General features: G+C 40.4%; 1 protein-coding gene across 1 annotated transcript in view; it reads left to right on the top strand.

Annotated features, from left to right (window-relative positions):
* The window catches only part of Nbas (NBAS subunit of NRZ tethering complex), a 306,644-nt gene that overhangs the window by 247,037 nt on the left and 40,641 nt on the right, over nt 1-18,966 (top strand). The window contains exons 45-47 of the mRNA XM_042680768.1: nt 10,785-11,003; nt 14,566-14,768; nt 16,909-16,998. Of these exons, the coding sequence (XP_042536702.1) occupies nt 10,785-11,003; nt 14,566-14,768; nt 16,909-16,998 (512 nt within the window). The remainder of the gene's footprint in view (nt 1-10,784; nt 11,004-14,565; nt 14,769-16,908; nt 16,999-18,966) is intronic.

Below are 18,966 nucleotides of genomic sequence, written 5' to 3'. Positions count from 1 at the left end.
AGGATTGATGTTCAAAGTCAGCCTAGGCAGGAACATCTGTGAGACTCTTATCTCCATTAACCACCAATAACCTGGAAGTGGAGCTGTGGCTCAAGTAGTAGACTGCACCTTGAGCAGAAAAGCTCAGGGGCAGTACCCATGCCTTGATTTCAAGCCCCAGGCTAGGTGCATGTGCGCGTGTACATTTGCATGCGTGTGAGCACGCACGCGCGCGCGCGCACACACACACACACACACACTATAATGATGTAGTCTAGGTTTAACCAAAGCACTGGGGCCGTATTGCAAGTTTCAGAGCTTCTATTTGCTGGGCATTCCCTTTAATTTCTGACTCTACCTATGTAAAGAACAGTTTCTTGAACATTCTCAAAGCAGAAAGCATATGCAGCCAACCCCTGCCTGTTCCTGTAACTTAAAGTCTAGAAGAAATTGATAGAAGAAAACTAGCTGCTCTAATTTTTCATCCTTTACTTCTGAGTGCTGTTTTAGTATTTTAAGCAAGTAGAACATTATATTTTAATTATATTTTTATTATCTTTAAGTAGTTGTATATATAGCAGTTACTGTTCAACAAATCGTCTTGTAAGTATGTGCATCTTGAAGGATATTACCCTGTGATCATTCACCCCCACTATATCTTGCCTTTTGGGGTTGCCTCATCTACTTACCCCACCTCAGGATGGGGAAAGAAAGAATTTGAGGCACCATAAACTCTTTGCAACCCTCTGGACAGATGACTCCACCCCTAGTTTGTGCACTATGAAATTTAGGCTCAAAGCCATTCAGGAGTTTTCCTCAGGATGCTAGCTGTAACTGACAGAATCCCAACTTGCTCCTGTCTGTCATGTTGTGAAACCTATTCCCAGTGTGCAGTGTGTACACATACTTTTGCTCTGTCTCACAAATTCATTTAGGCTTCTCTTTGTGTACTGTTCTTGTAAGTAATCTGACTTACACTGGGAGCAATATGTGTATTGTAGAGGCTGGCAGGGAGGCCAAGGAACAGTAATTGGAAACAGATCTCAGGCAGTGCCTTTCTTGGAAATGCTTCATATGGAAAGCATTTGAAAGAACTATTTGACAGGACCTGGGGATCAAACTCAGATCTGCTAGTCCTGCACAGATGCCTTGTAAATAGATGCATGGCACAGAAACATTGCTCAATGGTAGCAGCAAGTGCATGCTTAAAGGCTAAGGGAAGGTTGGTCACACGTATCCTTTCTTAGGACAAACATCTCAGTATATTCATGCTTTAGAATCAGTGTCTTTCATGCCTCAAGAACCTGCACACTAGGTTTTTAGTTACTAGGACATTGTTAGTTAGAAAAACCAAGTGTCCATACCAAAAGTGAGACAAACCCAGCTCAGTAAGCAAGACTTCCTAGACAACTTTCAAGCCTTGACAGGCAGGTGTGAACCTGCTCAAGCTGGCCCCTCCCCACATGTGATCCCATTAACATTTCCCGAGGACAGCGTCTGTGGTTGAGTGTCACTCTTCGGCTGTCCTGGTCATCCAGGCTGCACCTAAGGTCACAGATCTTCCTCCTTCTCTCTTCATCAGGACACTGTAAGAGCAGGATAATAGAGTTGTGCCACTCAGTGTGGATTGTTGCAACAGCCCTATAACATAAATAATTTTGCCACAACTTCAACAGATACCGAAAACCAAGTCCCAAGGAAGTTTAAAAACTGCTCCAAGGTTTTCTGAGCTAGAAGCAGCAAAATTAGGATTCAGATAAAGGCTGCTCTAGATGTTTGGCTCCTAGCTCCTGCCCTGCCTGGCCTGGGAGTGCTGGCTGCAAAAGCCCATGGGGTGACCGTGATTATTGGTCTGACTTGCAGGCTGAAAACTCATTCTCTGTTGGTGCTTGGAAAATTATTTCAAATTGACTAAGGTGGTAATTTATTAAGAGATTGATAATTGGCCAAAAGACCATGTGCGCAGTACAATCATAAATGATAATGCCTTCTGCTCCCAAGGAGGAGGCTGGCAGGATGCTGAGCTGTTGGTATGTTTCTGCAGGCCTCACAGGCCTCTTCATCAATAAGCGGTGAGAAGGAGTGTTTCCCCCCCCTCCTGTGAAATGTGCACATTCTAAATTCATATGGGGTGTAAATCTTATGAAGACAGAGGAATAAATAAACCATCTCTGAATAATGTACAGCCAGTATTAAAGCATTTTTTAACATGAGAAAAGCAGTGGAGGAAAGGAGTCTGAGAATAACCTCCCCCTTAAGAATGCTCTTCTCTCTGTCAGGTGATATAGTCGCACAGCTGCTTATTATTCACCTGTTAATCTTTGGTGATGTGGACCTTCTCCATTCTCTGTTCATCTTTTAAGTCGCTTTCCACATAAATACCCTTCAAACTTACAGACAGATAGCATGTGTCCTAGTGAGAAAGTCAGCACAGAAATAAGTGTAAGTGGGGGCAGTAGAAATCAGAATGTTAAGTGAGTAAGGGAGAAAAATATGTCCATCTTAGGAAGGCAAAAATAGAAATTTTCAAATGGGAGAAGCAGGCGATGATAGCAGAATCAGGGCCCGGGAAGCAAGAGTTTATGTGGAAGAATGGGGAGGAGTGGGTTACAGGAAGATAGCAGCCTAGGAAATCAACCAAACACTGATATAAAAAAAACAATGTTATATAGCTATAACTTTCAGTCTTGTACTTGGCTGCTGAACACCTCTGGGATATAACAATGTCATGCAAACAGTGACTCACAGCCTCTGGCAGCCTCCTGGGGTGGAGAAATGGGTGCAGAGCAGCAGTCAGTAGAGACAATGTTTTTGAAAAGGCCTAAAATATCTTAGGAATTTGATCCCCAGAGGCCAATGCTGTTCTTTCTCCAGTCTCATCCCCATGCTATCTCTGGAAAAGCTCTTGAGAAGAGGTGCAAAGGAGGAAAAGGACATTCTTTTTAGGGTAGTGGTCTTCACACCGGGGTCCATGTACACACAACCTTCCCCAAAACAACCTAAAGAGAGTTTGAAGGGAACCACCTTCTAACTTTCTATATTCTCTAACTATTTTTCCCCTAAAACTGATCTTGAGAACACATTGGAGGTCCAGGGCGGAAAGCCTGCTCTGTCTCAGTAGCTCCTCCTAGATGTCCTGAATCTGATGTTGATGCTTTGTTCCAGCATCTGTAAAGCTCCAGAACACCTCACAATTCCAAACACTGCTGTATAACAAGATGGTTAACAAATTTCTTTTTGCATGATACAAAGTTTTGAAATGTTTGTTTTTAACAGTTTTTATGAAAGATCTAAGTGAAATGTTAGCGTGAATTATTGAAAATAGAATAGTACTGAATTATTTTGTTTCACTTATAAATTGGATATTCTATGAATCAGTTGGCCGTGACTGTTGGTAATAGTCACATAGTTCATCTCTGTGTGTTTTTACCAAATGTATGGTTACTGTCTTCTTTTTTCTCTTCTCCTTCTCCTTCTCCCTCTCCCTCTCCCTCTCCTTTTCCCTCCTCCTCTCCCCTCCTCCCTTCCCTTCCTTTCTCCTCTCCTCTCCCCTCCCCTCCCCTCTCCTCTCCCTGTCTCGCTCCTTCCTTCCTCCCTCCCTCCCTCCTTCCCTCCCTCCCTTTCTCTTTTCTTTCTTTTGGTTTGGTTGTGGGGCTTGAACTCAGGGCCTAGATGCTGCTCCTGAGCTTTTTTTTGCTCAAGGCTAGTACTCTACCACACTGAGCCACAGCTCCACTTCTGGGTTTTAGGTGGTTAATTGGAGGTAAGAGTCCTACGGCCATTCCTGCTGGGGCCTGAACCACAATCATCAGATCTCAGTCACCTGAGCAGCTAAGATTAGAGACATGAGTCACTAGTGCCAGCTAGTCATTGTCCTTTCAAACTATAAAACTATGAGACCCATCAAAGCAGGACCAGTGCTTCATCAGTCCCTTATTTCTCTGTGCTTTCAATAGCACAATGGATACTCATTTAAATTTAAAATTATAACTGCAGAACACTGTGAACAGTGCAACCACAAGGGAAAATTGTATCTTAAATTTAATTTGCTTTAATATAGCAAATTAAATATTCAGACACAAAGTAAGTGCCTGTTCTGTCACATTCAGTGACATATTTAACAAAAAGCATTATAATTATGCTCATTTGCCTCAACTATCAATTATTTAAAGATAGAGACTGTTTCTTAGTTTGCCCTTATATCCTCTGTGCCATGATCAGGCTTAGCCCTCAGTCAGTGTTGACAGGTTGAGCATGAAAGGAAGAAGAATTCAAGTGTTTTTTTTTCTTTCTTGTGATTATTTCCAACATATTTATAAGATTATTTCTTTGTTGCTTTGTATGTACCTCCCCCCAGGGTATAACCCCTGCTTTCACTGTATTTGATGTTGATATAATTTGTGGAGGGGAAGGGGAAAAACAAACTTTAAATAGGGATACAGGTGGACCCATTGCAACAATGAGATGTACAAGACGTTATGTTGAAAAACGAACTTCACAACTTTGGCGGGGTGGGGGATTGGGGGTGGTAGTGGTAGGGGGGTGGGGGTGGGGGGTGGAGAGGGGAAGGGATGGGAAGGGGAAACAAAGGAGGAGGCTACTACGCTTGATAAGAAATGTACTCACTGTCTTGCCCATGTAATTGTAACCCCTCTATATGGTATTTTTACAATAATATGTTTTTTTAAAAAGAAGAAATAGAAATTAGGATGAGTTCTTAAATAGGAACCTAAACACAGAGAGGGGCTATCTCTCTTCATTTTATTAGTCACAGAAATTATTTTCAAATTCTTAGTTAACTGTCATGTTAAAAGGAAATGGATAAAGTAAATTTTCTCTTGACTTTATTTCTATAGTTTCAGATCATTGTTATTAGCAATGCAAAAACTGGGTAAGCCCTGATTTTTCCACCTCACTTTATGGGTAACAATTGGATTTTCTTAAGTTATCTTTTATTTCCTTAATGTCAACCTGAAGTTCAAAGTCATGCTGTGTTTACTTTTAAAAGTTATGTCTATAGATGTCAAATGTTGTGTTGGTGGATTTTGAACCAAGTTATTACCTGAAATCCCCGGTACTGATTGTGTCTGTCTCCTGCTGCCTTCCCTGGCGTAAGGATACTGACAGTGCCCTCGGCCTGGCGCGGGCCTGGTGGCATCTCCCTGCTTCGTTCTCCCCTTCTCTGACAGGCCGTTGCCTGCACCCAGCCAAGTCTGTACTTCTGGGGCACCAAGCTCCCTGCTTGCTTCTTTGACTGGTGCCCACTTCTGATTCCCCCCTTCCTTGCCTCCTTCTTACCCACTCTTTAGACATAGCCCCTCCAGCAACTTTTTCCTGAAATTTTTTTAGAGTTTTCTTCTAGAGATGTCCATAGTATCTTGCACATACCCTGTTGTATAATGGTCCGGCTTTGTAGTGTCTGCTATCTCTCTGTATTTCCAAGTAGCCTTTGACATATCCATGCTTGGGGACTTGATCTAATATTATCTGTTTCCAGTCCCTATCAGAAGACAAATGTACTGTGTGTACTTAGTGAATGTGTAATGGAATAAATGGAAAGAATAATGGGAAGCCATTAGGTATTTGTGTCTCTTACTGCCTTATTTCTCATATCTGTGGGCTGGTACTATTTTATAAAAAAAAAACATTTGGGCCCACTTCTTATTGTTTGAAATCCTCAAAATGTCTATTTAGGGAGCCAGGTGTCACAGTTACTCAAACTTGTAACTCTAGCTACTTAGGAGGCCGAGGTCTGAGGATCGTAGTTGGAGGCTAACCAGGTCAGGAAAATACGTGAGAGTTTTATCTCCAAACTACCCAAAAAGCTGGAAATGTCTTGAGCACAAAAGTTCAGGGACATCATCCAGGAAGCCCCAGGACCAACACACACACACACACACACACACACACACACACACACACACACACACACACACACACACACACACACACACACACACACACACACACACACACACACACACACACACACACACACACACACACACACACACACGTCCTTTTACAATTCTTGTCTCCTTGGGAACTATTACTAGAATAGGTTTCTGAAGTCTGTGGATAATCTGTTTGGAACTTTCTAGACTATGAGTATGTATGGGAAAATATATAAATTTATTTCACTTCTGGATGTCTATTCTACGTGGAGTAGAGTTGTTCATTAATTTAGCAGTTATTCGTGATTATTTTAAAAAATTATCACTGTGTACTGGGTAGTGCTGGAGTAAGATGTTAATCCCAGAATCACAGAGGTCCTATACAACAGAAGTTGCCCTCAGTATGCACACCCACTAGGAGTCTCTCGGGTGGCAGAGAAGAGAAGTCAGGGCACTGGACAGCTGTGAGACTCCCTTAGCCCAGGTCCTGTGGTCTTCCTCTCATATTCCAAAGGCCCACCTGGCCCCATAGCCATCTTCACTACTGGGAACTGAGGAGTCGAGGGGGGCAGATTGAATGGGTGGTTAGTACCACTTTGAGTTCCAGGTCGCCCTTCTGTTCACTGAGCAAACATTCTTCCTACCATAGAACACAGTCCATCTCACTGCAGGTCGCTCCAGGCATATTGCAGAGTAAGTATAGTTTCCAGTAAGTATAGTAGAGTAAGTATAGTCTCCAGTAGGCTGTGCATCAGATGGACAGACTGAGTAAAGTGGACAAAACCCTCAGCTGTGCCTCCCCCATCCCCACTGAAATTGCAGTTTACATGGTGACACAGGCAAAGATACTTCAGTTAAGCACTCACTTTTGAGGGGCGGGAAGAGGAGATGCTTGGCAGGTACAATTCCAGAGGTTTAAAAAGGTTTCAGGTCTTCCTTTTATGGTTGGTTAAGGTCCTTAGTATGCTTGACCCTGCTTTCCAGTACCTGTTCGTTTCTCTGTTGTTCTCCGTGAGCCTAGTTTCTAGACTCAAAGGAAATCCTTTCCACTTTCTTCTGTGGTCACCGCTGGAGTGAGGTGAGAGGCCCGTGCTCCTTGAGAGCTTCCCAGTGTGAGCGTCCTGCCTGGAGAAGGTGGAAGCCTGGAGTGTTGATTCCAACTAACTATAAGCATCTCAGGCCTCAACTTATCTTCTTGAGCACCACAGCTCTCTCAGAAACTTAGTAAAGCCTTATATATTAGATACCTTTTAGCAGCTTGTGTCCACAAAGTTCATCTCCAGGGTCTTTTTGTTTGCTTATTTGTTTGGAGACATTTTTCACCTTAACTATATACTCTTTGATGTATCATCCCCATACATCTTCTTTCTCAATTTAAACGGCACTACCTTAAAGCTATCGGGTTTCTATGAAGGACCTCATCATTAATTGCATCTCTGCCCTGAGTCATTTTGTCCAATTGAAAGAATTTACAGGTGTCACACACTTGCTTTATCTTTCCCCTGAAGCATTTTAATCTTCCAAAGATTTTGCTTCTCAATCTTTTACTACTAGGGTACAAAATTAATGTGTCTTTTTTAAAAGCATTGTTTGAAAAAAAAAACCCTGAATTTATGGGCTGTTTCTCTTTTCTACTTTAGTCCTGTATACAATATGAACAATAGTTTCCTAAATAAATTTCTTTCTTATAATGCTGAACAATAGCATTCTATTATACCCAACACATTCACTTCCAACATTGTTAGAGCCACAAATTCATTAAGGATTTAATCTGTGCCCTAGATTACCACTACTTTAGTAAACATTTCATCAGAATATAACATAGATAACTATTTTTGCAAAACCACATTGCCTTATTCTTAGGATCTGTTGTTGGTCAGAATGAACTGAGGTACATAATGGCTTAAACAGGACAGGGAGTTAATAATCCCTCATTTCCTATGCAAAGGGTATAAAGACTCTGCACCCAAAGCCACTTAGGATCCAGCTGATGTAAGCTGAGCCATTTCCTCTCAGTGCCATGGGGCAATATGCACTCCGTGGTTGCTGTGGCTCTCAAAGAGGGAATGGATAATGATCCATGTGGGTTTTTTTTTTTCACCGTATTGGCATTTGAACTAAGGTCTTTATATTTTCTGGGGAGGTGGTCTAACACTTGAGCCGTGCCTCCCAGGTCATTTTTGCTCACAAGTGGCGTATACCATTCTGTTCAGATTTTATTGACTAGAACATGCTTCTCCCAACTGTAAGGAAGTTGAAAGGTGCACTGAAATTGAAGGTTTGTGTCAGGTGAAAACACCAGCTCAGTTACATTGGGAGACAAGTTCCAAACACTGTCATTCTCTTCATGACAGATGATGGTGTCTAAGAACTTAGTGCTGACAGCAGAGGTGCTGAGAAGTGCCTAGAGGCTGGATATATTTTGAAGAGTGACTTAAAAGATTTGCTGGTGTCATAGATGAGGCCCAACCATGTTCTCCTTCTACATCCTTATCCCAAACATATGTGGTTCCTTCATGGTTTGTGCTTTGATCCCATTTCTCCATAGAGCTTGGAAAATAGATATTCATCAGAACCTATTTATTGAACATGGAGCAATTTAGCCACTCAACTTCATAAAACCCACATATGTTAATAGTAATTATTGTGAGGAATTGTTAAACTGTTATCTTGATTATTGCAATAATAATGCGTGAGTGACATGTTCATACTGAAGCCTTCTAAGAACCAAGGTACAATCTGGCCACCAGGTATGGTAAAGCAACTACTGTTTTACCTCCTCATACATTTCTGCAGTTACTTTTGTTCTTATACTTCTGCTTCGTCATAGAACAGTTAAAAGAAAATAAGTACCTAGATTTAAATTCTATATGGTGGCTTATATTTCTTAATCTTACCCTGGAATCCTTCACAATGAACCTATTTTGTAGCACAAAATGGCGAAAAGCATGAATTAAGTCAAACGCCTAGTCTAGTAAAAGGCCTACTGTCTTTTATTATAATATCATTCTGCTTCTTCTAGGCCCTGGCTATCTCAGGAAGATTCACTTAGGGTTATTTCTTTTAGTAACTATCAGGTTATTTATTTTTAAATACTTGGTTATTTTGAGGATCAATTAAAGTAGGAAAAATACCTTTCTTAAATGACACTGTGGTGATGAAGTCAAACAGTTAAAACTCTTGAAAACAGTCACTCGTGTCACATGACCAAAAGCAAGTTTTAGGAGTGTGCAGAGAGCTGAGACAGAGGAGTATGCATTGAAGAAGGAGGGCCTGCCCGTGGATTGCCTGTAGTGGCTGAGGAAACAGGTCAATCTGGGTTGATGCCACCTGCTTTCAAGCATGACTAGAAATTGGCCTTGGCAGGAAGAAGGAAGCAAGAGTCAAGGCACATAAGGACACTTGGGAGCAATGACGTGTCTTTGGGGCTAGATCCAGTGTTGGTTACAATTATACTATGAGACAGGATTATATTGGAACCAGCTTGTGAAAATCCTTGTCCCATGCTTAGGAATCTGAAAAGCTTATTTAAAAGAGGGACACTCTGAAAGGAAACTATGGCAAATTCATTAGAAAGATAAAGGAATAATTAATTGGTGGCAGGAGGATGGTCTGTGAGTTTATCAGTTGATCAAATGAAAATTTGACTTCCTTGCATAGGCAAGACACTATATTGTTTCACACACTATCTAATTTAATTTCTTAAAATGATATTATACAATTAGTTGCATTTTTTTACATATTTTCCCAATGAAGAAACTAAGGCTTGAGGTACTTTGTCAAGTTGCCAAGTAACTGACTAGGTAGTTAATATCAGTTTCCTGGGTTTACTTTTCTTCCGGTGTTTATTATTCTAGTCTACTTCATTCTAGGGTTGATTGGCAATGGCTAGTTAAACCTTGGGCAACAAGATCACATCTGTTACCTATCTGACTACATTGAGATCCTTAGTTTTTCCTGTACCTTATTTCCTTCTTGGCCCTGTGACCACCTGCCTTTCCTGTCCTCTTCCTGGTTTATTGGTGAAATGCTTTTACATCATATAGTAGGCGAGGAGGAATATTTGGCAAATTGGTATATCCAAATAGTTCCCTGAATTTTCTATTCCTTAAGAAAACAAATATAAATGTGCAGAAAGAAGAGATTCACTATACTGTATTAATTCTTACTCAGCCTTGCTTTGGTTCAAGCATCATGCACTTTTCACGTGCTCTGTTAGACTCTGAGCATGCAGAGACGGCTGGGGGAAGCTGCAGAGTGTGCAGTTACAGTTAACCGTGAGATTGCAGGTTTCTTGTTTGGATTTTGTTTTGAGATGACATCGTTGTCGTCCAGGTTGGCCTCCAACTGACTAAATTGTCCAAACTGTTCTCACACTTGAAATCCTCCTACTTGAGCACACTGAGTGCTGGGATTACAGTGCATGCCTCAGCCAGAAGCTTAGTTTCTTTCTTTTTTTTTTTCATTGTGAGAATACTGTACAGAGGATTTACAATTACATGGGCAAGATAACGAGTACATTTCTTATCAAGCATTGTAGCCTCCTCCTTTGTTTCCCCTTCACATCCCTTCCCATCCTCCTCCCCCCTCCCGCCAGAAGCTTAGTTTCTTTTGGGTTATAATAAATGGTCAAAACTAGAAGTCCTGGTTTTTAAAGGATTAATTTTTGCATGAATTAGCAATTAGTGTAATACTTTTATCCATCCCAACATTACCTATTTTGCTTATTAGTATTTTAAAAATGAGTTTCTAGGTTAATAGTAGGAATGATATTTCACTGCTGCTGTTTTCACAGAAGCAAAACTAGTGAGAGTTTTATTTCTTGATTAAATTGTGTGTTAAAAGCTTGCTTTCATTCTCTGTACCTCACTCTGCCGTACTGCTGGATTATCTTTGCCTTTTGTTTTAAAGCTGACTGTGGAAGCACGGGAAGAGATGACTAGAAAGGCCATCAAGACAGTCAAACATTTTATTGAGAAGCCAAGGAAAAGAAATTCCGAAGAAGACATTCCAGAAGCCGGTGATTCTAAAGTGACCTATGCAGATAGTTTGCATCATCTGGAGAAATCACTTGCCCACCTGGAAACACTCAGCCACAGCTTCATTGTTTCTCTGAAGAGTAGTGAGCAGGTAATAAAACTTCACTCATTATCAGGATATTCTTTCATTTCTTCTTCTTTTTAAGTGAGGTACTGGGTGAGGGCAGGTCCTTTACCACTAAGCCATGCCTCTAGCCCTATTATGCAGTAGTTATTTTATGTATTAGGGACATGTTTCTGGAACACAATCTCTAAAGACTTCCTCTCCTATCTTGGATGACGGGAATGCACCACCATGCCCAGTGAGATGGAGTCTCACAGAGTTTTCTGCCTGGGCACTCCTGGAACCACGGTCCTCTCACTCCCAGCTCTCAATTCCTAAGTAGCTAGGATTAGAGGCATGAGCCACTGGCAGCTGGTTTATTTCTTCTTTAAGCCTTCATTAGTAGTTGTTTTAGTTAGCGTAATAATAAAACTTGACTCTAACTAAAAGAATCAACTTAGGAGGAAGAAAGGTTTCTTTTCCTAATAGCTTTCAGGGTTTGAGTTCATGATCGGTTGGCCACTTGGATTTTGGTCTGTGGCATACATGATGGCAGGAACTTATGGTGGAACAAACCGTTCACCTCATGGCAAGCAGAGGAGAAAAGAAGAAGGACTGGAGTCCACTATACCTTCAAGGTCATGTCCCCAATGACCTGAAGACCTATCACTGGGACCCCCATTGACAGGTTAACAGCACCACCATGGAAATCATATAGACCTTGGTGAACACTTAAGATCCTAACTATAGCAATAGTTTTGAGAGGCTTTTCAGCTCTGCAGATATTCTTGAAAATGGTCCTTAATCTTTTTTTTTTTTTGGGGGGGGGGGGAGGTCCTGTTGTGGGGCCTGAACTCTGGGCCTGGGCGCTGTCCCTCAGCTCTTCAGCTCAAGGCTAGCATTCTACCACTTGAGCCACAGCGCCACTTCCGCTTTTTTTTTCTTTTTGGCTTATGTGGTGCTGAGGAATCGAACCCAGGGCCTCATGCATGCAAGGCAAGTGCTCTACCACTGAGCCACCTTCCCAGCCCTGGTCCTTAATCTTTTAACCTTTAACCTCATCCTTATCCCTTGTTTGATAATTCGCTTTTCACTCTCAAAAGAAATTTGGGCCAGGTAACACAGGTGATACAGATAATACCTAGGAAAGAAAGGAGTGTGGGGGAGAACGGTGGAGGAATGGATGTGTTTAGTATAGCAGGAGTTGAAGGGACACCGGATAAGAGTCCTAAAGTTCAGACATGCTGAAGACAATGATTCTCAAGCTCTTCTGCTGCTGTGTGTTTTGCATTCCTGTAAAATAATAATGAGACCTTATCCTTAGTTTTCAGAAGAATTCAGAAATAGCTCCAACAGATTTTTAAAAATATAATATATATATATATATATATTCTAAAAGTATGTAGGATGCTCACACCATATCCTGTTTTGGTGCTACATGTGTCTGTGAATTCTCTGGTTAGTATACTTGTTCCTAGTTGGTTGCTAGTTTAGATTCTGGCTTTGTAAAACGCACGTGTGGCTCCAAAGCCCTTGTCCTTAGAGAAGTATCATGATGTACGTGTGAGAGTGGCGCAAGGAGACAGAAGCCCTGGGAGACCCTCAGAAAGTTTAGTCTATGTTTCAGTCACGCGACTTAAATATTATTTTTCACGAATGGGAAGTTGAAAAATTACTATGCAAACTATTTTAATAGTAAAAACTGTTTAGATACATGAATAACATTCCATTTGTCCTTTAGTTCTTTGGCAAATTAATCCATAAATGGCCACTAACCTTCCTTTTCATTTTTCATAAATCATGCACACTTATTTACTTATATCCTTGGCTTGTAGATAAAATCCACTTGATTAGAAAGATCACAAGAGGAATTCAGATAAGTGAAGCAAATAGAGCCTTAAGAATGCATATGAGACATATAAACGCAAGCCTTTTATTTAAGAGACAACAGGAATAATTCAGAAGTTTGATACCAGTTTCATTTTGTATCACCCAGTATCTTTTAGGCTGTCTAACGATTATCAGTAAATGGTGATGTGAACAATATAGAAGCTTTTGTAGGAAACAAATTGTCTTTACATATTTTGGTTTTATCCTATCCATATTTATAATATCACAATCTATAATTACATAAAACCAGATAAAATTTGAATTCTCAAGTAAAAATAATTTATACTTATTAGTACAAAAATTCTAAATACTTATTTACTTTTTAAATTGTATATTCAGTCAATATTAAATTCCAAAGAATTAGCATTGATATTCATGGAATAAATACTGTCCTTCAATGTTTAGATTAGTGTATATAGATTCAAGAGTTTCATTAACAAAATTCCTATAGGTAATGATTTTGAAGTGCTATATTATTCCTTATGAGTGCCATTTGGTCAAATCATGTTTGGTACTTAATGGGAGACTTTGTGGTTGTCATTGAACATCACTTGGCACCTTTCCTAACAAAAGCTGGAAGTAATCTTAAGCACATATGACCAGTAAACAGCATCCTGGACTCTAAGTGAGAAGCCTGCATGCTCTGGAGCCTGGGTCCCGCTCTTGTGGGGTGAGGATGTAGTGATTGCCTTGCCTGACTCATGCGGATTTTAAAAAAGACTAGAAGGTTTCCAGCAATGTAGAGAATAATAAAATGAAATCTCATTTTCCCAACTCCCAGTTTCAGCAACTACCAAGAAATATCCAATCTTCTTTCATCATGCTCTACCTGCCCTCATCTTGTGGCTGTGGATTACTCTGAAGTCAGTCTCAGTCAGCCATTTGTTTAGCCCATAAGCACTTCCATATCTATCTCTAATAGATTTTTTTTTATTAAATACACATCAGTTTTCTGTAGCTGAACTGCAATCAAAGTCTTAAAGTATCTTTAGAGTACAGATTCATGAAAATATTTGTCATTGGTATTCTGTATAACATATTAATTAGAAGGTAACTTCTGATTCAACCCTTTCCTCAAATTACTTTTGAAACCACAACATATCACAAAAATAATATTAGTTATTTAATATAAAAAATCTACCTTTGTTAAAAATTTTACATGGTTAATTTGAAGAACAAAACATATTCAGGATTGTTAAGGATACTATAAAAAGACCGGGATGACATTGTTGATGTTCAATACCTTGTCATTATTACGTGCTTTTAGCTCAATAACATAATAGTGAAATTCATACCTATTGGTATTACTTTATACCTGGCATTGTGCTAAAGCATCGACTTTTACATCATTCCGGTTATGTTCACAAATGCCTTCTGTTCGCAAGAACCTTTTTTCCTTATCATTTTACACGCTTAAATCTGAGATCACAAAGGCCCACTATACAAATAAATCAGAGAGAGTGGGGGGGGGGGAGAGAAAGAAGGGGAGAAGAAAAGAAGGCACAGTGTTAGATGAGGGAAGACCAAAAAAGGGGTGAAGTTAGGATTTTGGCTCAACCTTGAGCTAAGTGGTTGATGACAGATGACTGACTTATGGTAAGGTGGTGTGGTTGTAATTTGTTACAACCTTATGATGTAAGGACATCATAAAATATATTTCACTATATATATACATGCATATATACATATATATGTGCAGTACATATCTGTATCTTTCTAGGAAACACTGCAGAAATACAGTCACCTCTATGATCTGTCCCGATCTGAAAAAGAGAAGCTTCATGAGCAAGCCGTGGCCATGTGTTTAGACGGGCAGCCTCTCCGGATGATTCAGCAGCTGCTAGAGGTGGCGGTCGGTCCTCTGGACATCTCACCCAAGGATGTAGTACAGAGTGCAGTTAAGAAAATAATTTCTGTGTTGAGGTAAGCTTTAAAGTCACCATTGAGGAAAACCCACGCTGTGGTTCTTATGAGGCTAAACTGTCTGCATGCATGTGGAAATGTTTACCATTTTCAAGTGAGTGATTAGTTGTATTCTCAAAGCCTGAAGTCTTGAAAAACCTTGAGAATAAAGAACCATGACATGTCTCCTCATTGTTTTAATGTGCAATGTGTTAAAACTCCTTCCCTTCCTCAAATATTCTTGAGCCTAGAGAAGGAGCAGAATGACATGTGAAGCCAGTGGCTAAGAATCAGCTTGCCTGCTCAGATCTGCCTTTTCTAATTCCCATTTTTGAGATAGTGGGGAATGATTCTTTTGGAATAGCAAAGCAAGATTCATCATACACTGAAGGAGCTGGATATCTGCTAAGTGTCTTAGGACATTATATATCTGCAGTTAACGGCATGACGTTGACAACTGAGAAATTTTACTTGGCGTGGGAATGCCAGTGCCTCTTTGTAGGACTGCCTTGAGAGCAGTAGCAAAGAGGGCAACGTGAACTTAAGAAAATAATGAGGCATCAGGTGCTTTCTGTGAATAATGCAATTAGACTGAAAGATTTAGTTGTGTTTAATTTATTCTCCTTTTAAGCATTCTTTGTAATTCTGTATTGCTCTTGAGGAACTTTTTGATTAAATGCATGTCAGTTTTCTGCAGCTGAACCGAAATCAAATGAGCCTTTATCTGTTTAATTACCCCATCCCCATACAGCTTTCACCTCAGTGCTCTGAGAGATCCAGAAATGTCACATGCAGGGAGAGACAGAAAATACAACAGCATTTTTAAAGACGTAACACATTATTAGTGAATGAAGCTTTGTTCTGTTACTAGCTTATTAGCTTTATGATTGTTGTGGGTTATAGGAACCAAATGTTAAAATATTTACCACATTTTATGCCTTTTTTTTTTACAGTTATACACACACACACACACACACACACACACACTCAATTTTTTTTTTTTTTTTTGGTCATGAGGCCTGAACTCTGGGCCTGGGCGCTGTCCCTCAGCCCTTCAGCTCAAGGCTAGTGCTCTAACTTGAGCCACAGCGCCACTTCCTACAGTTGTATTTTTAAAATTTCCTCTAGCAAACCTCAAATGAAGCTCATAAACAAAACATTTTGCACAATTAATGTTTTGATTAAATAGTTTATTTTCTAAAAACTGCACATTTTTGTTAAGAATTGAAACAAAATATCACATGTAGCAGTTTTACATTTAAATTTTTTTGATAGAATGTTGCTTCGTTCTCCTTTTGGATATTAGTTCTTTTACTAGAGATTTGGTTCGGATCTATGAATAGTTCTGACCCACAAAATATGACATGTAATATTTTTACATTTAACATTTGATAGAGTTTTTCTTCTTTCCCCCTTCAGATGCTAGTTCTATCACTAGAGATTTGGTTCTGGACTATGACTGGCTCTGACCCACAGAGGGCATTAGGGAGTTTGAGGGGTCAGCTATCTGTCTTTCTAAGACAAAGGCACCACTAGTGGCAACTCTGTAATGTTTACGTTTTAACAAGTTAGTCAAATTTAGTAGGCACAGAATGTGAAATACTTGAAAAATCATTGAATCTAGTGATTTCATTAGATTATTAAGTTGTTCTGGAAGCTCATATAAAAGTTTTTTTTCATTTCTTGCATTTCAGAATTTGCTAGAGTTCCAGACATATCTGTAGAGTGTGAGTAGTAATAGTAATTTCACCCACTGTGCAAATTATTGAATGCTAGAAGAGTAAAAAGTAAATATAATTAAAAAGGTAATATTACTTAAGTAAGTAGGAAGTTACTATTAGTTGTTTTTTAAAAAAACTAAACGAGGCTATTGTTATATGCTTAAAATCTTAATGTTCAACAGATGTATTCTGATTGATACAGATAGATTCCATTATTCTCTTGGTAGGAAAACATGAGCCACTTAATGGCAGAAACCATTTTATTTCCACATCCTTAGCACCTAGTATGGGACCTGGTACGTTGATACACACAGCACAGTGGTTATAAACAGGGAGTATATACTGTGCCATGCTCTAACTGGCTTCATCTGAGCGTGTGAATATCAAGTGTAATTCTGAGTCTTGGATGACCCTCTTTGACTGGGCTCTTCTCTCCACAGTGGTGGCAGTGCCCACCTTGGTGAGGCGCGGGACCCCCTCCAGGTCCTGGAACGTGTTGTTGCAGCAGTTCATGCCAGTGTGGACCAAGGGTAAGGTTGGCACTAAGTAGCTCTCCTCAGAGTCCTAGACCGACTTTTACTGATCATACTTTTGAGACTTTCTAGACTGTTTGACACGGTAGGGGTGGGCAGAGAGGGAACCAGGGTCTCTGTGCGTAGCTACAGACTGGCCCTGTGTCCAAAACCTGGGTCCAGCTCTGTCTGCCCACATCATTACCTCTTTTTGTCTTCTCTATGGGGAGACTAAGGAAACTGCCTTTTGCTTCTTGAAAGAGGTTTTCATCTACACCAGGCTTACTGGATTAAGTGTGCAACTGAACTATGGGCATTCTTAGAATTGCTTATAATAGATTTTTAAAAAATCTTTATATGGTAAGTGTGCCTTTGTTGGAACTCAGAGTATACAGGCTTTACAAGCTAAAAAGTGTCTATCACTAATGCCATGTTTAGAAAGACTATTTCTTTTTACACATATCACATTATTTAATTCTCAACAATTCTTAATTCTCTCAACAACTCTATGAGATAAGTACTATTATTTTCATCTTAAAAATGCAAAACTTCCATATAGATGGGTTAAATAATGTAACAAAAGTACAAGTTAAATGGCAGAGTTGAGATTAAAACTCATGTAGCCTAACCCAAGTTTCTATTGTTAACCAATGCACCCTAACAGCCAAAGGACAGACTTCTTCCAAGAAGATACAAGTCAGGTCATGGGAAAAACATTTAAGTGAAAGTATTAGGCCGGGTGCTGGTAGCTCATGCCTATAATCCTATAATCCTCTGGAGGCTGAGATCTGAGGATTGCAGTTCAAAGCCAGCCTGGGCAGGAGAGTCTGTGAGATTCTCATCTCCAAGAAATCACCAGAAAGCCCAAAGTGGCACTGTGGCTCAGATGGTAGAGCACTCGCCTTGAGTTGAAGAGCTGAGGGACAGTGCCCAGGCCTAGAGTTCAAGCCCCACAACTGACAAAAATAAATAAATAAATAAGTAAATAAATACAAATCTATGGTTTTCTTCCCCTGGGGAGAAGTAGGGGCAAAGAAGATGAGGCCAACTAGTAATGTTTCACTCGCCGCCGCCGACCCGCCCGCCAGTCTGTGGGTGTGAGGAGGACGCCCAGGCAGCAGCTTGCAGTGATGTGCTCCCTCAGAGCGCACAGCAGTCCTCCTGTACCTGAGATCCACCTCAGCCCCGCCTCTCCTCAGTGGCAGTACGACATGGTACTTAATGATGTGTTTCAGGAAACTTTCCGTGGTTCCACTGAGTAAGAAAATTATTTCAGTGCATTCCTTACCTTCCAGTTACTATTCAAGTACACATACCTTTGTTCATAGTTTCCATTTAAATTCTTAAACGTTTTTATATTCTATTCACTCGGCTTGGTACTATGGCACTTCCTACCTTTCTTTGTAGCTCTAATGCCTGTAATGAATTATGGCTACATAGGGTGTTGCTGTTTTCAGAAGAGGCCATGAAAGCCCAGAGAGTGCAACTGACATGACCAGCGTTGTAGATGTGGGTATGGAAGCAGGATTCCCCCCTGGCTCTACATCCTAGCAAAGGCTAGCTTCTGGATCTTCCCCTGGGTTTGAAGGCCAGTATATATATAAGCTGTCAGTGAATAGGATGAAGTATTGCCCCCTGCCCCCTACACAGTATTCGAAACCCCTTCAGTTGAGGTGTTTAGATAAGAAAATAGCTATAACAGTGGATAATATAGATCCCTTATTATAAAAAGATAGTTATTCACTATGTGTCCTGCTGTGTGTTGTCATGTGAAGTTATATACGGATAGAAAGTAGACAGTAACCTCATGAGCTCACAGTTCTGCAGGCGCATCAAGCTTGTCTGTGGTCAGACTGTCCATACTAGAGCGTGAGAAATGTCGTACAGAAAGTGGGCTGGAGGGGGTCAGGTGGAGGCTCCTGTGCGCAGGCACCTGCTTTCTGAAATGAGCCTTAGGGGGAACAGAAGGTAAACAGTGGTGTTCCC

This window comes from Dipodomys spectabilis, unplaced genomic scaffold, assembly GCF_019054845.1.
Source record: "Dipodomys spectabilis isolate Male_0828 unplaced genomic scaffold, ASM1905484v1 ptg000066l, whole genome shotgun sequence".
Classification (NCBI taxonomy): Eukaryota; Metazoa; Chordata; class Mammalia; order Rodentia; family Heteromyidae; genus Dipodomys; species Dipodomys spectabilis.
This window is presented reverse-complemented; position numbering and strand designations above follow the sequence as displayed.